This window comes from Panthera pardus, unplaced genomic scaffold, assembly GCF_024362965.1.
Source record: "Panthera pardus isolate Hobbes unplaced genomic scaffold, ASM2436296v1 HiC_scaffold_22, whole genome shotgun sequence".
NCBI lineage: Eukaryota > Metazoa > Chordata > Mammalia > Carnivora > Felidae > Panthera > Panthera pardus.
In genome coordinates, this window is record NW_026526788.1 from 56,924,823 (window position 1) to 56,943,417 (window position 18,595).

At 37.5% G+C, this 18,595-nt stretch overlaps 1 protein-coding gene across 2 annotated transcripts in view; it reads right to left on the minus strand.

Annotated features, from left to right (window-relative positions):
• HPSE2 (heparanase 2 (inactive)) overlaps window positions 1-18,595 on the minus strand; it is a 677,801-nt gene that overhangs the window by 154,210 nt on the left and 504,996 nt on the right. For both annotated transcript variants that reach the window (XM_019459090.2, XM_019459091.2), the window contains exon 7: window positions 2,175-2,268. In XM_019459090.2, coding sequence (XP_019314635.1) covers window positions 2,175-2,268 — 94 coding nt within the window. The remainder of the gene's footprint in view (window positions 1-2,174; window positions 2,269-18,595) is intronic.

Here is an 18,595-nt window from a genome sequence, read left to right on the forward strand (position 1 = left end):
AAAGTGAAATCAGGTTCTACTGCTAATTCTAGCCGACCCCTGCCAGGCACCTTCTTTATACAGGTCATTTCTCTTAGAGGCTCCACTGTTTCTCCTTGCAACTGCACCTGGCCCTCCCAGCCAAGTCCATTAGACATGCTATGAGAGGTCTGAATCTCAGTTGTGCACAGGGTTTGAGCTCTTTTCTTTAAGTTCCTTTGGCCCTGCCTGGACACATCAGAAGATGAGCTTAGCCACTTATTTCAGTCTTTGAACCTTCTGTGGTGGGTAAGAAATACGCAGTGGTGGAGAGTAATGGGTAGTGGGGAGAAAGGGAAGAACCTAACTCCCAACACCTTTGTCTTAGTTCTGACCTAGAGTTAACTGTTCTACTTAAATAATTACAAGAGCACAGTTAGAACCTTCACTCTCAGTGCCATGATACCGCTGAATCATTTTACTTCCAATGACAGCCTTTTGATCAGGTCATTACATTTAATATCAGAAAAGCCAAAAATTTAGGGACTTGTCTATCACGTATACTGTTGTAACACAAACATTTAGAATCATGCCTAGAACATGGTACACACTCAATAAATATCTATTGGATGGAAGAATAAACAAATGAATGAATGAATGAATGAATGAATGAAAGACATTCCTCCCTCCTTTTAGAGAATAATATATAATATTAGATTAGCATAAAGTGCTTAGTAGACTGCAGTGTTCAATAGGGTATTTGACTGCCTTAAGTAATGTTTTGCAACCTGCTCAAAGCAGCTGTTAAACCTTAAAACTCTGAGTTCCTTGAAGGCAGAGACCATGTCTTATTCCATTTTGTATCCCCAGCACCTGGCACTTTGCCTGGTACTAGCTAAGTGTTCAGTAAATATTAAATATTTAAATATTAAAACCTAAATGAATGTCAAACAGAGACTGGCAGAGACATTTCAAATTATTTAGTTCTCTTAGGCTTTGCTTGGTAGGAGGCAGTGACAGAGAAAGATACTGGCTAGTGTACCTGATCCCCAGAGGGATAGACTGGGGTATAGGAGTCCAGAAGGCCTGAGGCTTCCTAGCTGCTAAAACATTTTGAGAACAAGAGGACTGAAAAAGCTTTTGTAATCTGAACAGGACATTGATTTGAATACCAAAAAAAAGCATATAGACTACCACTGTACCAATCAAAAGTGCTTTTCTATGATTACTCCAAGTATAATTTTATTTCACAGATAATTTTATACATGAGTCATTCATTCATTTGTCCATTCATTTATTCATTCATCCCATATTAATGGGGGTTTACCCACTGCTATTTTTCTGCAAAGATTTGTTTAATTTGCTCAAGATGTAGTTGAATGTTCAAAAGGTCCTCATTACCTGGAAAAATGACCTGACTAGGCAACAAAAGATGTGATATCATTTTGTAGAGGCAGATGGAAATTGCAGACAGAACGTCTTCACAGTTCAGAATTAACTAATCCAGTGTATTTCACAATGTTATCTGCATTGCATAGAATTACTTGACAGATGACTACTAAGAAAGAGGTATCTAAGATCCACTCCAGACACACTAAATCAGAACATCAGGAGTGAGACTGTAAACCTTCTGAGCAACTCTGGTGATTTTGACTGCACTCAAGTGTGAGAACTGTTGACCAAAGGTGCCTTGCTATTAGGACCTACATGCCATTACTTAATATAATACAGCTTCTCCCACATTTCTACAAAAGTAAGGTGTTACTTGGCTATTCTAAGACACCTAGGAATAATGTATATATGGCTGAGATATTTAACACTATTTAGAACCAATAAATATGGCCAATGCCCCAGACAAGAATTTCACTGAATGAACATAATCATTCTCTCTTTAAAGTAGGCCCAAATAGGCCCCTGCAAAAAGAAAATAACAAAGCAAATCTAGCCTTCCCTTAAGAAACTCACAATTTAGAAGCAAGCTATTACAAAATAGTTGTTATTAAAATAGAGAAGCTTTTAAACCTTGAAATGGCACATTCAAACTGTTCTCAATTTAAAAAACAATAAACAACAATCATCAGCTGTGAAAGGGAGATCTGGACTATACTATTTTTCTACCCTGGTTTCCACAGTGCTAACATCTAGCTGGGACCCCAGGACCTTTTCCTTGCTTTACTCCCAAACTCACTCCTTCTTCCCAGGAGACTTTTACTCACTTTCTGAATTTTCCTAATCTGGTCAGAGAGTGTGTCTAACAGGCGAGTTTTCAGGAAGTCCATCACCTTGACCACCCGGCCATCAATGTAGCAACTGGAATAAAAATAAAATAAGAATCAGGTAAAATCTTGAACAGGAGACTACAAATACACTTCTTTAACCAGAGGTCTCTGTTGCCTGAGGAAACAGCCCAGGGTTCACTTGGGCTTTCACATCCTGAAAAGTTTTTACCCTGGGTGTTTTTCAAACAAGTAATCTCCTTTTTATTTTCTTCATTTCTACCTCCATTTGTGGAGTCATTTTTTTTCCAACCTCTGTCACATGAACCTGCATTGCTTACTCTGTAGGAGTGGACAGGAATCCATAATACAAATTAAGTAATGGAGGAAAAGCTTACTCTTTTTTCCCCCAGGAAGAGTAATTTAACATCCATCCCATACCACCCCCTGTCCCCACCTTAAAGTAGTAAAGGTATGTGACAGGTTTAGAAAGAATATTCAAACATTTTTTATAGGTTTCCACACCTTTAAATAAGAAAACAAATACTGACCACAAAAATCTGATACAGTGTAGTGAGTGGGTCTGAAAGGTTTCATCTTCAGTTCACTTTGTAGTCAACCCTCTCCTACCAACCAGCTCCAGAATAAATGAATGGATGAATGAATGAAGAAATAAATCAGACAGATGACTTAGTCTTCCAGCCCTCTCCTAAAATAGTAGTAACAAGTTCGGCATTCACTGTGGGTTTTATCAGGTTGTGTTAGTTGTGCTGATAGTATGTTGTGAACATTTGACCAAAACAGATTGATCCAGCTTTGTGAGGCCCCTCTTTGTGAATCCTTACTCTGAAGACTAAGCTAAGACTGGCCCAGGTTTAGGTGATCCTTATTATCTTAAACTTTCCCCACCCCCATTTTTACAAAATTCCAAATTAAATCAACTGAATTAAAATAAATGCTTATGACTCCTGGGTGCCTTTTCCATCCCACTTAGGTCTCCCCAGCTGATGGCTAATGATAGATCATCTCATTTTTAATAAGACATCAACCTATCAGTATATATTATAGAACTATGTGAAAATTATTTTTAATTTTAAATTCCCATACCAATGCATGATGTATTAGAATGTTTTAAAAAATTTGTTTAATTGTAAAGCAGGTGCTTTAGTTGAAGTGAGGGTGAGATGTGAGTTCCACCTACTCAGCCTTCCCCTTGGCCTCCTTTACCACCTCAGACATTTCCACGAAATCCAACATTTAAACCATTGGTATGTTGGAAAAAGTATGGGTTTTGGACCCAGAAATATCTGAGTTCAAATTCCAAATCAGCTATTTACTACCTGTGTGAACTTGGGCAAGATATTGGCCTCTACATGCCTCAGTTTTCTTATTCTTAAAAGAGGTAACATATCAGGGCACCTGGGTGGCTCAGTTGGTTAGGCATCTGACTTGGGCTCAGGTCATGATCTCATGGTTCGTGGGTTTGAGCCCTGCATCGGGCTTTGTGCTGACAGCTCAGAGCCTGGAGCCTGCTTGCTTCAGATTCTGTTCTCCCTCTCTCTCTGCCCCTCCCCTGCCCATGCTCTGTCTCTCTCTCTCACTCTCCAAAATAAATAAACATTAAAAAAAAAGAGGTAACATATTTACTTCTCAGTATTAATCAATGATTAAGCAGTTAAACCTAAAGTGTATGGCATATAGTAGGCATTCAACAACTCTTAGTTCTTTTTTAATTTCATTTTCAGCTGCAAAGATGGGGTCATAAACAACAAGGGACTGATGGTTAAATTATGTATGAATACAGAATCCTAAAAGTAAAATTACTATGTCAAAGTACATGATTTTGAAAATTTGGTGGTTACTTTCATTAGTGAATAAAACAAAACAATGACATGACCTTTCACTTCATTCTTGGTATAGATACTAGACTCAGATCCAATAAACATTTATTGTGTACAACACACAGTGCTGGGTATGGATGGCCATGTTCATTACCTATAACCCGAACCTCTTCCTATCAGTACTTAACTATTAGCATTACTGATTTTTTTTTAAAGTGTGATTAGATAGCTTGCCACATGGAAACTAGGTATATTAAAACATAGTAATATTTTTTAAATATTTATTTATTTATTTTGAGAGGTAGCATAAGCAGGGGAGGGGCAGAGAGAAGGAGAGAATCCCAAGCATGCTCTGCGCTGTCAGCACAGATCCCTACGCAGGGTTCCATCTCCTGACCTGTGAGATTGTGACCTGAGCAGAAATCAAGATTCAGATGCTTAACTGACTAAGCTACCAAGGTGCCCCAAAACATAGTAATATTAAAATTAAAAATAATTCATGCAATATTAATCTAATACACACCGAAGGACGTGAATACTTGTTACTATATTATATGATTACTAGGCACATGATACACATGCACTGTAATTAGTGTTCTTTTATGTTTTAATCAAATATATTACTGTCCCCTCTTTTCTCTCTGTTAATCTTCAGTAACGATTTTAAACATCATAATTTATAAGTTTTGCTGGCAACACATATAGTTTAACGCTTATTGAAATAAAAATATCAGATGCACTTTTTCAATGTGTGGGATTCCCATGAATGCCCTCCTTACCCAACCTAGTCATTAGTTGAGGGGCCTCCCATTCCTCCACTCCTTCTTTTTGTCTCTTTTCTCAAGTACTCAGAACTTGGAACCTAGAAAACTCTGGCTCAGTTTCAGCTTTGTCACCTACCACCTATATTAGGTTTCCCTTTCTTTGAAGTTGGTTAAAAAGAATCCCAAACCCACAGTTTTCAGGGTATACTGTACCAATTAAATCAGGAAAAATGCTGGGCATAGATCCTGGCACATAAAAGGTATTCAATAACCAAATGTACCCTCCAGGTTACTGGAGGCAGCAACCTAGACTGGAAAGCCATGAGATGAGGTGAGCAGGGGAATATCTGTCTGAAGGAGAGCATGATTTGGAATGAGGGAAGTACGGAACAGCAAAAACAGACTCTGGATTTCTGGTAGGTGGGAGGCAAAGGAAGGGATGGTAAGAGCGGTGTTTCCATTGCAAAAATTTCGAGTTTGAGAAGACCTTAATGGCCATGTGGCTTAAAGCATGTAAACTTGCTACAGTATCCCTGAGAAGTGATTATCTAGGACAGAGAACCCACTCTCATATACTACTACTACTTTTCCACTGTACTACAGCTTGAATCCATGAAAGGCTCTTCTAATATAAGTTTAAAATTTGCTCCTTCTTACTGTCCATTCAATGGCTGTTTTCTTGGACCAAGAAATAGTCCAATTTCTCCTTCATGTGACATGTGGGGAAGCAATTCCAATAAAAACTTTGGCTTAAGCTTTTTAGAGCCATTTTGGCCCCACTTTTAACCTAACAAGCTGGATTCAGTCATTCTCAGTTGGTCTCAGGCTATTTCTGTGGACTATGAATTAGACTGGAGAGGGGAGAGCTCCAGGCAGGAAAGCAGTGTGACAAGGTTATCTTATCTCAGTACTGCAGGCAAGAATCTGGGTCACAGAAAGAAGTAAAAGTGAGAGGCTGTGAAGGAAGAACTAATAAAAGAAGGCTTCTATAGAGTGTAAGAGAAAGAGGAAGGGAATCAGTGATGACCAGGAGCTTGTGAGAGAGAATATTTTGGAGAACACTGATGCCAAAAACATGTAGGTTTTAGGTTTGTCAAGGGGATGGATGATGTTGTTTGAGATATCAAGGATTCAGAGAACATCAAAGAGGAAATACACAATAGGCCAGTGGAGATAGGAGGAGGAGGTAGAGATAAAAGTTGAGATAGGAAAAGACCTGGGTCTTCTGACTATGAGTAATGGAGGAAGTCATGGCTGCAGATGAGTTCTCCAAGAAGATAAGAGAAGTTAACAGAGAGGTCAGAGACCCTCTAAAATGCTTATGGCCCTGGGCACTGCCTCTATCTACATTTGACTCAGCTAAGAGTCCTTTCTTTTCCCACTTTGACCACCACATTGTCTTTTTAATATCTTCAGTCTGAGTCAAATTTACATTTGGATGTCAAAGGAATCCCCATATAATACTGGAGTTCCAGCAACATTCATGTGCTGCCTTAAATACACATATATATTGTACTATTTCCATGGTACTTTGAACTATGGTCTCCATGATTTAGTGTCACTTTTAAGAGAGGGGCCAATTTAACCATTGATGTGAGTCTGACAAACCGTAAGCCTTTTTCTTGGGTATGCTTGGATAATTAGCTTGCTACATTTACCCTTCATAAATGCAATGCTTCTAAGAAAACATTCAGTGTCAATAATCTGTGGTTATTTGAAAAATTCCTGCCTGTTAACAGAGCTTCTGTTCTCTGATAGTGATTGCCTATGGTAAGAGCCTGCTATATCACATGAAGGAGGTAGCGTAGCCTGACATAACCATTTGGTAAGACTAAATCATTAAAAATGATGAAGATGGTGATTTCTAACCAAGACTGGATAAAAGGAAATGGGACTGGATTCCACCTGACTGTCAAGTGACCTGAGGGCAACTCTTTGTGCTTTCCTTTGTCTTTCTCATTGGGAAGATAAAGATGATTCTTAGCTATTAAGCAGTCTCTCCAAAGAGTTAATTAATTTAGTAATGGTTACAAAAGTGTCAGAAGACCAAATAAATCAGAGAAGAAAGTAAGGATTGAGAGAAAGCAAATTCATTAATTAGAGGTGCTTTGGCATCTCCCACATAAACCCTGGCAGAATAGTTGGTTCTACAAACACTTAGATGGACACTTTTAGGTAAATCATATTCTTCCTCCAAGCGCTCTTGAAATTTCAGCATCTCTTAGGATCAAACCACAAGTGGCTGAGTTGTTCAACTAAAAGCTGAAGCCAAGAGAGTCTGCGTAGAAATAACATTTCTGGGAACTATTACAAATGCAATGAGGTTGAAACCTTTGTGTGTGGACAAATAGCCTGTCTGGCTCAATACCAGCAACCATTATTCCTCCCTCTGCTGGCCTCTAGATTGGCAGGTCATATCAAGCACACATCTGGGGAGGTGGGAAACATGGCAGAATATACAAAGTAACTAAAGCCTCTTACCAATTCCTTCACCAACTCTCATGCCCCCCTTAATGTTTATGTCTAGTTTACTACCTTTCATCTTATTTAAAACTTTGCCCTTTATTTATTATAAAAGAAATAAGCGTTCATTATCGGCAAATTAGAAGATGCACATAAATAAAATTAAAATATGAAAACGAAAAATCACCATTAAGCCCAACACCTAGAGAAACCCATTAACATTTTGCTGTATAGCCTTTCAGAGATTTTCATAGTAAATACACATAAAATTTCCCATAATTAGTTATTTAAAAAACTTATTCCAGATCCTATTCTACTAGTGTATAAATTTAAAACTGTCCCAGCCATGCCCATCCCACAAGGATACTGACAGAAACATTAGTGACTCCAGGTCAAATCATCTTATTCTTACTTTAATTTTAATTCCATTTTGGCCATCTGGGATCCTCTGCCAGGGGAAGGTCTCATCTCCTTTCTACCTCTGCCTGCCAGGTTTTTACCCTGATCCCCCTTCTCCCCCTTCTCCAGGACCCTAGATTTAGTCTTTAGGATTGTACTGCAATTAGCTACTTATGCCCATTAGCCTCTTAAAACATTTAATGAGGAGAATTTGTTGGCTCCAGGGGCAGCTGGTTTTGTTTACCTGGCTCTTTACTTTAAAAGGAAAAACCTTTGCCCCTTATTATCTGACCCCTTCTTTTATTTCAGGTAATTGCATTAGTGCTGGCTTCCCAATGCTCAGGAATTTCCGGACCTATTTTGCTGCCTGCTGCTTTCAGGGAGGAGGGGCAGTCTGCTCTGAATTCTAACACCCAGCCTGCTGAGTGGGCAGGTAATTCCATAAAACTGGGGCCTTCCCCACTGAAGGGGGAGAAACCTGGATAATCATTAGAACAACGCTGTTGACCTATAAAACCTATTCTGACACCTTGAAGCCAAACACTGGAGAGGCTGACTTGAGTCACTCTAAGGCTTTATAAATTGTATTTGCCCCTCCTCCAAAGGCCCTCATCCTGGGCTCCTGCTGAGCACATTGTTCTTCACACTTGCCTTTAGGTTTTCTTTCTGAGGCTACCTTATCCTTGATCTTCTTTGCAATTGGGTCAACCTTCTTATCTTGTGTTCTGAACAACTTTGGGCAGGTAAAGCCTGGATGAAATGAAAACTGTTACAAATGAAAAAAAGATCCTACAGAATATAGATATTTCTTTAGCTTTCTTTTTTTAAATTAATTTTTTTCAAACTTTAAGTTTATTAAGTTTATTAAGACACACAGATAAGTAAATAAAACTTGTTATACAAATGTCCCACTCATGAAACAACCAAACCCTTAGCGAACATTATGCAGAGTATAAATCCACATTCTAATAATTTTCTGTAAAGTTTATATGTTTTTGTATTACTCTCCATGTGTCCATTTGTAATTTGCTTTCTTTTTTTAATTTTTATTTTATTTTTTTAAATTTTATTTTTTAATTTACATCCAAATTAGTTAGCATATAGTGCAACAATGATTTCAGGAGTAGATTCCTTAATGCCCCTTGCCCATTTAGCCCATCTCACCTCCCACAACCCCTCGTTTCTTTAGCTTTCTTAAACTAGTTCATATAAATCCATTCAGGAGTCACCAAGCTGACGAAAAGTTTCAGGAATTATAAAGTTTTGTACTCTGGAAAAATGTTATCATTGAAAAATGGTACAAGTAAAGGTCAAGGTTGCAGAAAATCCCACAGACACACAATGGGTACTCAAAAACTATATTTAATAAAAGCATGAGTGCCTGAATAAGCTAATCCACAATGAGCCAAAAGTGTGGCCCTGAGGCACAATTACTGCCAAGGGCCCCATTTATTTGACCTTTTCTTTCTCCTAATTCCTTGCACACTTTGGGTCCTGAGTCTTGAGCCCAGGTCATTCTCCCCAGGGGACCAGGTGTATGTAGAGAGACACAATGTCTTGGCAGAGGCTCAAACAGCTGACCTTTGATACTAGCGATGTTGAGGTGAGCTGTGTGGGAGGCAAGGAAGGAGAAGGAAAGCTATCTGCAGCTCCAGCCATCAGAGTGGGCTCTGAGGAGAGTACCTCTGGGACTTTTCAGAATAGTAGCAGATGATGGTACCAAAAGTATGGGCAGGAGCAGATCCATGTGTTTGAGTTCTGAAACTTAAACAATTTGTGGGACCATCTTTAAGGAAAAGAAATCAGAAGTACAAAATTAGGTACAAAAGTAAATATTCATTTAGAGTGACAAAATACATCACAACAACCCCCCAGAAACTTAGAGAATCAAACTCTTTTTTTTCTGAGAGCTTTTTCAGCAATTTATCAGAAATGCTTACATAGTACTACTTCCTGATAGCAAACTGCTCTACCCCTTTCCACCTAGAACATTCTACAACTTTCAGCATCTCCTGCACTCTGGGGAGCCAAGACAAGTGAGGGGCTCAAAGCTTCAGTCATTAGCTTCATGGCCAATTAACTGTGGGGCATCAATAGTAAGAATGTCAAGTTCTAAGTTACTAGAACCTAACCATCTATATGTAATACTTTTGAAACTCAGTGTTTATTTATTGGGAACTGCCTATATGGTTACCTCATTCTTTCCCTGGCATCTTTTCATATAATTGTCAATATCTGTAGCAGAACAGCACAACTAACTTAACTATAATTAAGTTAGTGCCTTACTAACTAGGAGAACATAGAAGAAAGAGGAAGGAAGGAGCCTTATATGTATTAAGTTACTTCTTATTTACTAGATATTTTACATAATGGGTCTCATTTAACGTCATGAACACTCCTTGTTTTGCAGGTTACAAACTGTGGCTCACAGAGATAAAGTAGGAAACCCGAGATCTTGTATGTACTAAGCAAAAGATAGCAAGCACTCCTTCTCTGTTCTGCCCATGTGGAGCTAGAGAGTACTGTGTTTACTTCATCTGTCCTGTAATCCAGTACAATTGCTTTCCAACTGCCTTTAGTCTTGCCTACTTTAACAATACCGACCATTTGAACAAAACTGAGCTAAACTCAAATTTCTCTAGAAAACAAAACATTACAACAAAATAAAAAGAAAACCAAAACAACAAAAGCAAACACCTGGGGAGATAAGTAAAGGAATGGAAGTGGTATAGATTTACTCTGCAAAAATGTTTTTCAAAGTCTTTTAATAACTGTTATATGAAGAAAAGTGGTTCCATGGTCAAACAGGTTTAAGAAATGTTGGGTTAGGGGCACCTGGGTGGCTCAGTCGTTTAAGCATCCAACATCAACTCAAATTATGATCTCACAGCTTTGTGAGGTCTGTGCTGACAGCTCAGAGCCTGGAGCCTGCTTCAGATTCTGTGTCTCCCTCTCTGCCCCTCTCCTGCTCTCTCTCTCTCTCTCTCAAAAATAAATAAACATTTTAAAAAAATTAAAGAAAAAAAGAAAGCCTGGGGTTAAAATCAAGAACTACTTCCTATTCAATCCATAATGGAATAACTGGTGTAAGAATTACCATTCTGTCACAGACAACTCAAAATCCAAGACAAAATATATAAAACAACCGTTTGAAGGACTTAGAGAGCAACCACTCAGGCTGTGATCTTTGACAGAGGGGTAGGCACATGAAGCGAGCTCCACATTCACCAGAGCTTGTGCCCCTGGATGGGGTGGAGAAAGCTTACTGACCACCAAAATTTGGTGCTCTCCTTCTATAGTGCAGAGCTGTTTGCCAAGAAGCAGCTGCTCAGCCAGAACCTATTATTTCTCTGCCACTGTCAAAGGAAAGGGGCTTAAAAGACTAATCAGCCCAAAGCAAAGTGAACAGAAGTAATATATCACTTCTGGGCTGAACTTGATGGAGATGTGTATCACTTCTGAGGAGAAATTAACATATCTTCCATATAGCCTCTTTCCCCACTGCCAGAGGAATGGAAAGTCTCCAAGGAGAAGTCATGAGATGGAAAAAGCATGGGTCCTGGAATGACCACATATAAAGCCATCTATCAGGTATATCAGGATTGGATATGACATTAATGAAAAACAAACTGTTTAGACCACTGAAATTTGGGGGTTTATTTATTAAAGCAATTAGTGTTCTATTTACTAGTGCATAGGTATTTGTTACAACAAAACTTCATTTCACCAATCTTTTTGATCAGCAGTTCATAATAAAGAGGCATCCTTTGGAAAGAAATGGTCCCTGGTATGAAAATAAAAAGAATAACCTAGAGAATCCTAGTTAATTTTAGTTTGAATCAACTGGGTGACTGTCAACAGGGGGTTGAATTCTTATGCCATGCGACTAGTAGTTGATGAGGGGAGAGATCATCTTTCTTCTTCTACATCTAGGCAAGGTGAATATCTGTCCAGGATGAAAACAGTGACCAAGGCAATTACTGCTGACCAAGGAGGACATGGAATCTGCACTTTGGAAGGCAGGCCAATTACTAAAGGTCACATATCAGTAGGTGGCAGTCTTTTAACTCTACATTCAGTATTCTCTAGTAGGTTTCCGTGGAAAACCTGAGTTTTCACTCTGAGGGACAATGATAGTTTGAGGTAGATTTATTTAGGCATTCTCACTCTGAAGAAAATCACATATTCTAATCTGCATACATCACATATGCAGAAACCCAGAGGTTCACCTCTACCTTTCATGAGGCTGCTTATGTACAGATACCCAATGTTCACAAATATGCACATGCACATACACACGCACCCACACATGTACACACACACACACACACACACACACACACACACACACAGAAACTGCTTCTGTAACTACACCTGCCAACATCCTATATATTTTAGTTCCTGCATTTAACTTTTATTCCCAGCAAATTCAGTGTCATAGAGCTATACCTCCTTGAAGTATATTCACCATGTAGAATATTACACCTAGAGAAAATCTTACATCAATATATCTCTTTTCATGACAATTGCCACTTATTCATTTAAAAAGAAAGGCTGGCTCTCACCATATAAAACCTTTGAAGACACTATTTACCATGAACATACGTCTGTGTACACACATGCATATGTGTATATATGTGTTAAGAGAGACTAAGAGGTTGACATGGAGAGACATACTCATCTTTTAGATTTCAAGACTGTGGTAAACATAAAATCAGTTTCTGTGTTGCATAGAAAATGTTACTTGAGCCCCCAAGGAAACCATTTCTGGCAGGATATTTTAAATTTCAGTATTGCATTATTGTGTGATTTAATTTCAGTATCACTAATATTTAAAAATAAAATTGTAATTTTCCTTTAAATACTTTATTTTCAATTGCTGTATTCTTTTGATTCATAATATTTATTTTTTGAATTTCTTTATTTCAAGTTTTTATTTAAATTCTAGTTAGTTAAGGGGTGCCTGAGTGGCTCAGTCAGTTCAGCATCCGACTTCAGTTCAGGTCATGATCTCAAGGTTCATGGGTTCAAGCCCCACATCAGGCTCTGTGCTGACAGCTTAGACTCTTCAGATTCAGATTCTGTGTCTCAGATTTTGTGTCTCCCTCTCTCTCTCCCCCTCCCCTGCTTATGCTTTCTCTCTCTAAAAAAATTAAATAAATAAATAAATAAATAAATAAATACATACATAAATAAATTCTAGTTAGTTAATATATACAGTAAAATTGGTTTCAGGAGTAGGATTTAGTGATTCATCACTTACATATAACATCCAGTGCTCATCCCAACAAGTGCCCTCCTCCTTAATGCCCATCACCCATTTAGCCCATCCCCCCATCCACCTTCCCCTCCTCCAGCAATGCTCAATTTGTTCTCTGTAGTTAAGAGTCTCTTATGGTTTACTAATTTTTAAACAAAACAATGATTCTGTAATAAAAATACATACTCATTTTAAAACTTTAACATGATAACAAAAAGTACAAAGAAGTTTAATAATCATACCATACCCCAATGCACCACTTTTATCAACATTCAGAGAAAATCACTGCAGACAGCTTTGTATGTGTGTGTATATATATATTATGTATATATATACATATTATATATTCATATATATTCATAATAAAACACTGATATCAACAATTTTAGAGCAATGTTATCATGTTATATATTCTGTTTTCTTAACAAAATAGATAAAATTTAATGGTATTTGAATGTAATAGAAGAGAAAGAAGTTAAAGTATAATAAGTAATAATGAATATTGGATACTAGTCCCTTCAAATGTTTTTATGAAAAATTTAAAAAGAGAAGGGTATTACTCCTATGTCTCTCCAACACTGACAACCACATCAGCCAGTGTTACAATTATTGACAACTACATCAGTCAGTGTTAAAATTTTTGCTTCAACCATCAAACATAATTTAGGAAACTCAAGAGGAGAAATAAAGTCTACTGCATGTATTCAACTTTTACCTTTCTGTTTTTCAATTTTCCTACTTGATGCTCTAAGTTTCTATATTTTTTTTTAACATTTATTTATTTTTGAGACAGAGAGAGACACAGCACGAATGGGGGAGGGTCAGAGAGAGGGAGACACAGAATCTGAAACAGGCTCCAGGCTCTGAGCTGTCAGCACAGAGCCCCACGCGGGGCCCGAACTCACGGACCACGAGATCATGACCTGAGCCGAAGTCGGGCACTTAACTGACTGAGCCACCCAGGCGCCCCTAAGTTTCCATCTTTTATTAATTCTTTTCTTTTTAGAAAATTTACTTTAGCCATTCTTTTAGGTAGGTCTTCTGTCAACAAACTCTCTTATTTTTTCCTTCATCTGAAAATGTCTTGATTTCCCTTTTATTCCTGAAGGATCTTTTTGCTGGATAGAGATTGCTAGATAGACAAGTTTTTTGTTTTTTTTTTCCAACTTTTTTTTTTTTTTTTTTTTTTTTTTATTTTTGGGACAGAGAGAGACAGAGCATGAACGGGGGAGGGGCAGAGAGAGAGGGAGACACAGAATCGGAAACAGGCTCCAGGCTCCGAGCCATCAGCCCAGAGCCTGACGCGGGGCTCGAACTCACGGACCGCGAGATCGTGACCTGGCTGAAGTCGGACGCTTAACCGACTGCGCCACCCAGGCGCCCCTAGATAGACAAGTTTTGACACAAATGTTAGATCTTTTGTTTTGGTCCTACAGATCCTTGAGACTCTGCTCATTATTTTATCTTATTTTTTTCTAGTCTCTGTTCTATTGTTCAGATTGGGTAATTTCTATTATTCTTTCTTCAAGTTCACTGGTTTTTAAAAATCTATCTCTTTATTTCTGCTGTTGAACACATCCACTGAGTTTTTATTTCATTTTCTGTATTTTCACATCCATTTGGTTATTCTTCATACCTTTTATTTCTTTGTTGAGACTTCCTACTTCTTTTCTGAGTCTATTTTTTCATTTGCTTCAAGAGTCTTTATAATTGTTCATTGAAATAGTCTTATGATGGCTGATTTTTTTTATTATTAAATTTTTTTAAGGTTTTTTTTGAGAGAGAGAGACAGAGCATGAGTGGGGGAGGGACAGAGAGAGAGGGAAACACAGAATCTGAAGTAGGTTCCAGGCTCTGAGCTGTTAGCACAGAGCCTGACACAGGGCTAGAACCCATAAACCCTGAGATCATGACCTGAGTTGAAGTCATACACTTAACTGACTGAGCCACCCAGGCACCACTATGATGGCTGATTTAAAATCCTTAGATAATTTGAACATTTCTGTTATCTCAATGTTTGCATCTATTAATTATTTTTTCTCATTCAAGTTGATATTTTTCTAGTTTTTGGTAGAGAAATGATTTAAAAAAAATTTTTTTTAATGTTTATTTATTTTTGAGAGAGAGAGAGAGAGAGAGAGAGAGAGAGAGAGAGCACAAGCAGAGGAGGGACAGAAAGAGAGGGAGACACAGAATCTAAAGCATGCTCCAGGCTCTGAGCTAACTTGTATACATCATATATGCAGGACTTTTAAACCTCAAGATCAGGATCTGAGTTGAAGTCAGATGCTCAACTGGGTGAGACACCCAGGTTCCCTGACAAGTGATTTTTTACATGATATCTGGACATTTTGGGAATTGTGTTATAAGACTCTGCATCTTATTTAACTCTTCTGTTTTGGTTGGCCTCCTCAGACACCACTCTGGCAGGGTAAGAAGGGAACACTGCCTCATCACTGTCATGTATGGTTGGAAGTCCAGGTTCCCCACCTGACCCTCACTGACACTCAGGAGATAGGGGAACTCATTACTGGTGCTTGGGTGTAGAAGTTCCAACTCCCCACTAGACATCTGATATACTACTGATATACTACCCTAAGTTTAAGGGGTAGGAGTGCCTCATTACTGCTCCTCACATGGCCTCCACTGACACAAATGGTGGAGTAACCTCACTACTGCTGGATAGTGGTGAAAGTCCTGAGTCTCCAGTAGGTATCTTCTGACAGAATCCCAGAGGGGAGGGGAAGAGATGTGTCATTCCTGACAAGTGGAGGTAGGAGTCCAGGTTCCACATTTTGTTTCCACTAACACTGAGTGGGATGGTAGAGAGGGTCTTCATTATAAACTAGCAGAAGTGAAAATCCCAGCACTCCTCATTAGGCCTTCACTGATGGCACCCCAGTGGGGTTTTTGAGATGCTTATTCATAGTCTGGTCAGGGTGAAAGTCTCAGCATTTTGTTTGACCTTTGCTGGCAGGGGTTGGGGTGGGGACAGTACCATGGTTTTTCTGTGGGGTTTGACTAGAGTACAGTGGTTATTGTCTAAAATTTTTCTATTTTGCTAGGCTGTTCCTTTCCTGGACCTCTGGATAGGGAGAGCTGGCCTTTGTTGGAGCATGTTTTGTTTGTATCTGTTGGTGCTTCTCGGTTGCCAGCTCCTCTAGAACCACGTCTGGGATCTATGCAGAAAAAAAAAAACACCACACACACAAAAAAACCCCAAACCAAGGAGTTCACCACTGTGCTGTTCCCTGATTCCTAGGCTACCTTATTCTTTCCATCTTTCAGAATTTTTTATGTCTACAAACAATAGCTAGAGCTTTAGTATTACCTAAATAGAGGAATAAGCAAAAGTATGTATACTCCATCTTTTCTGGAAGCTAAAATTTCTATAATTTATTTTTAACTATAATACCAGAAATTTTAATTTTTAATCTTAATCCTTAAATATAAAAATAGTTATATTTATTTTATATTTACAACCAATCCCTTTTACCACCATTTACCCATCATGATTCCATTTTTGTTTGGCTACTTCATCTTCAAGTAGAAGATTTTCAACAAAGTCTTGTGCATAACTAACTTTTTCCTAAGTTTCTATATGCTTGAAAACTTCATTCTGCTGCCTCTATAATGAAAGGTAAGTTTGGTGTATATAATTGGCTGTTATGAGTCTTCCACAATAAATAAGACACCTTAAATATCAAATTTTCAATTGGTTATAACTAGAAGATAGCTAGTTCTGATTGTTTAGGAGAAATACTTAGACATTACTCTCCTAGAAACAATAATACACCCTCTTCCATTTTAGCTGAATGTCCCCTTCCAATCAAATAGGGAAATTCATGATAAGGATGCTGATGACAGTATAAAACTAATAGTTACTGAATGCTTAGTATGTGTCATGCATCATATATATTTATAATACACAATATTATGAGATTATTTGTTCAATAAACACTTGTGGAACTCATGCTATATGCTAGCTATATTCTGGAGTCTAGGTAGAATCTATTCGTGTTCATGTTTTACATATGGAAAAATGAGTCTCAGAGAAGTTGAATATCTTGTTAGTAAATGGCACAGACCAATATTTGAAGTTAGATATGTATCATGTTTAATCACAACATATACTTACTTTCTAGCTGAATAAATATGATAAATCACATCAGTACCATGAAATAAAATTCAAATCCTTGGGCTAGTACTCAGAATGTATAATTACATGATTTGTACCTGACATATGATTTGATTAGATTTATTTAGCAAGTAGGAATTTTAATGTCATAATTTCAAGGTAAAATGTCACATACCTCTCAACAAAGAAATGATTCCTTACCATCCTTCCCTTCAAAAACCTTCAAAAAATTGAAATTTTTATCATACCCTAAAATGTCCTGTTTTTTTTTTTCCTTCAAATATCTTACAAATTCACTGTCATCATTAAACCATAAAGCAGGCTGAGAATCAGGGAAAGCATTAGCAGGTTGTCTTCTCTGTGATTAAAGGAGCTTTTGTTTGAACATGAAGAAAAAACAAACTGACTACAAAGATTTTTAGGTAGAAGAACAGCCCCCCTTTAAAGAATTCTCTTTATTTTATTTAATTTATTTATTTATTTACTTATTTATTTATTTAATATATGAAATTTACTGTCAAATTGGTTTCCATACAACACCCAGTGCTCATCCCAAAAGGTGCCCTCCTCAATACCCATCACCCACCCCACCCTCCCTCCCACCCCCCATCAACCCTCAGTTTGTTCTCAGTTTTTAACAGTCTCTTATGCTTTGGCTCTCTCCCACTCTAACCTCTTTTTTTTTTTTTCTTCCCCTCCCCCATGAATTCTCTTTATTTTAAAGACTTAACCAAAATTTAATCAAGACAGAAATAAAAAGCAAAGAAATTCTGTTTCTTTTTTTCTTTGAGAGGGAAGATGATAGCTTGATTTCTAAATTAAGAGCAAAATAGTAAAACTTCACTTAATATTCTGGTTACATGCTGGGCAATTAGAGTAGAAGGAACTATGTAAAGACGAGAAGAATAGGAAAATGGGACAGGGGGCATCTCCCTTTCAGGGATCTTTTGGTTTCCCCAAAACTCAAATTGCCATCCTGGCCTCTGTACTTTATCTCTGCACAGCCCACCAAACCTCACCATTCAACAACTAGCCCCCAAAACACTTTTCCAGACATCTCTGTCTTTAAATTGGTGTCTTTTACTTCATACTTAAAGTAATCATTGCTATAGTTGGGATTAAGATTTACTCTATGAGTATTTTCTATTCCTTGAATATTTTTTTTGTTTTTTTATTTTATTTTATTTTTGGTCTCCTCTTTTCCTGGTTTTAATGTAACATTGTATATCATTACATTTTATCTCCTCTCTTAGCATGCAATATACTTCTAAAAATTTAAGTAGTTGCTCTAGAGTTTCCAATATATGTTTTAATCTAAATGTACCTTAAAAATAAAAATATAACATTTTACATGTACTGTAAGTAACTTAAAACATTATCCTCAATTTTTCCCTCTTGCCTCTTTTGGTACTACTGTCATTCATTTCACTTACCCATATACTAAAATTATCTAATACATTGTTACTATTATTACTTTAAACAGATATCTTTTAGATCAATTAAAAGTAAGAAAAATACAAGATTTATTTTACCTTCATTTATGCCTTCCTTGACAA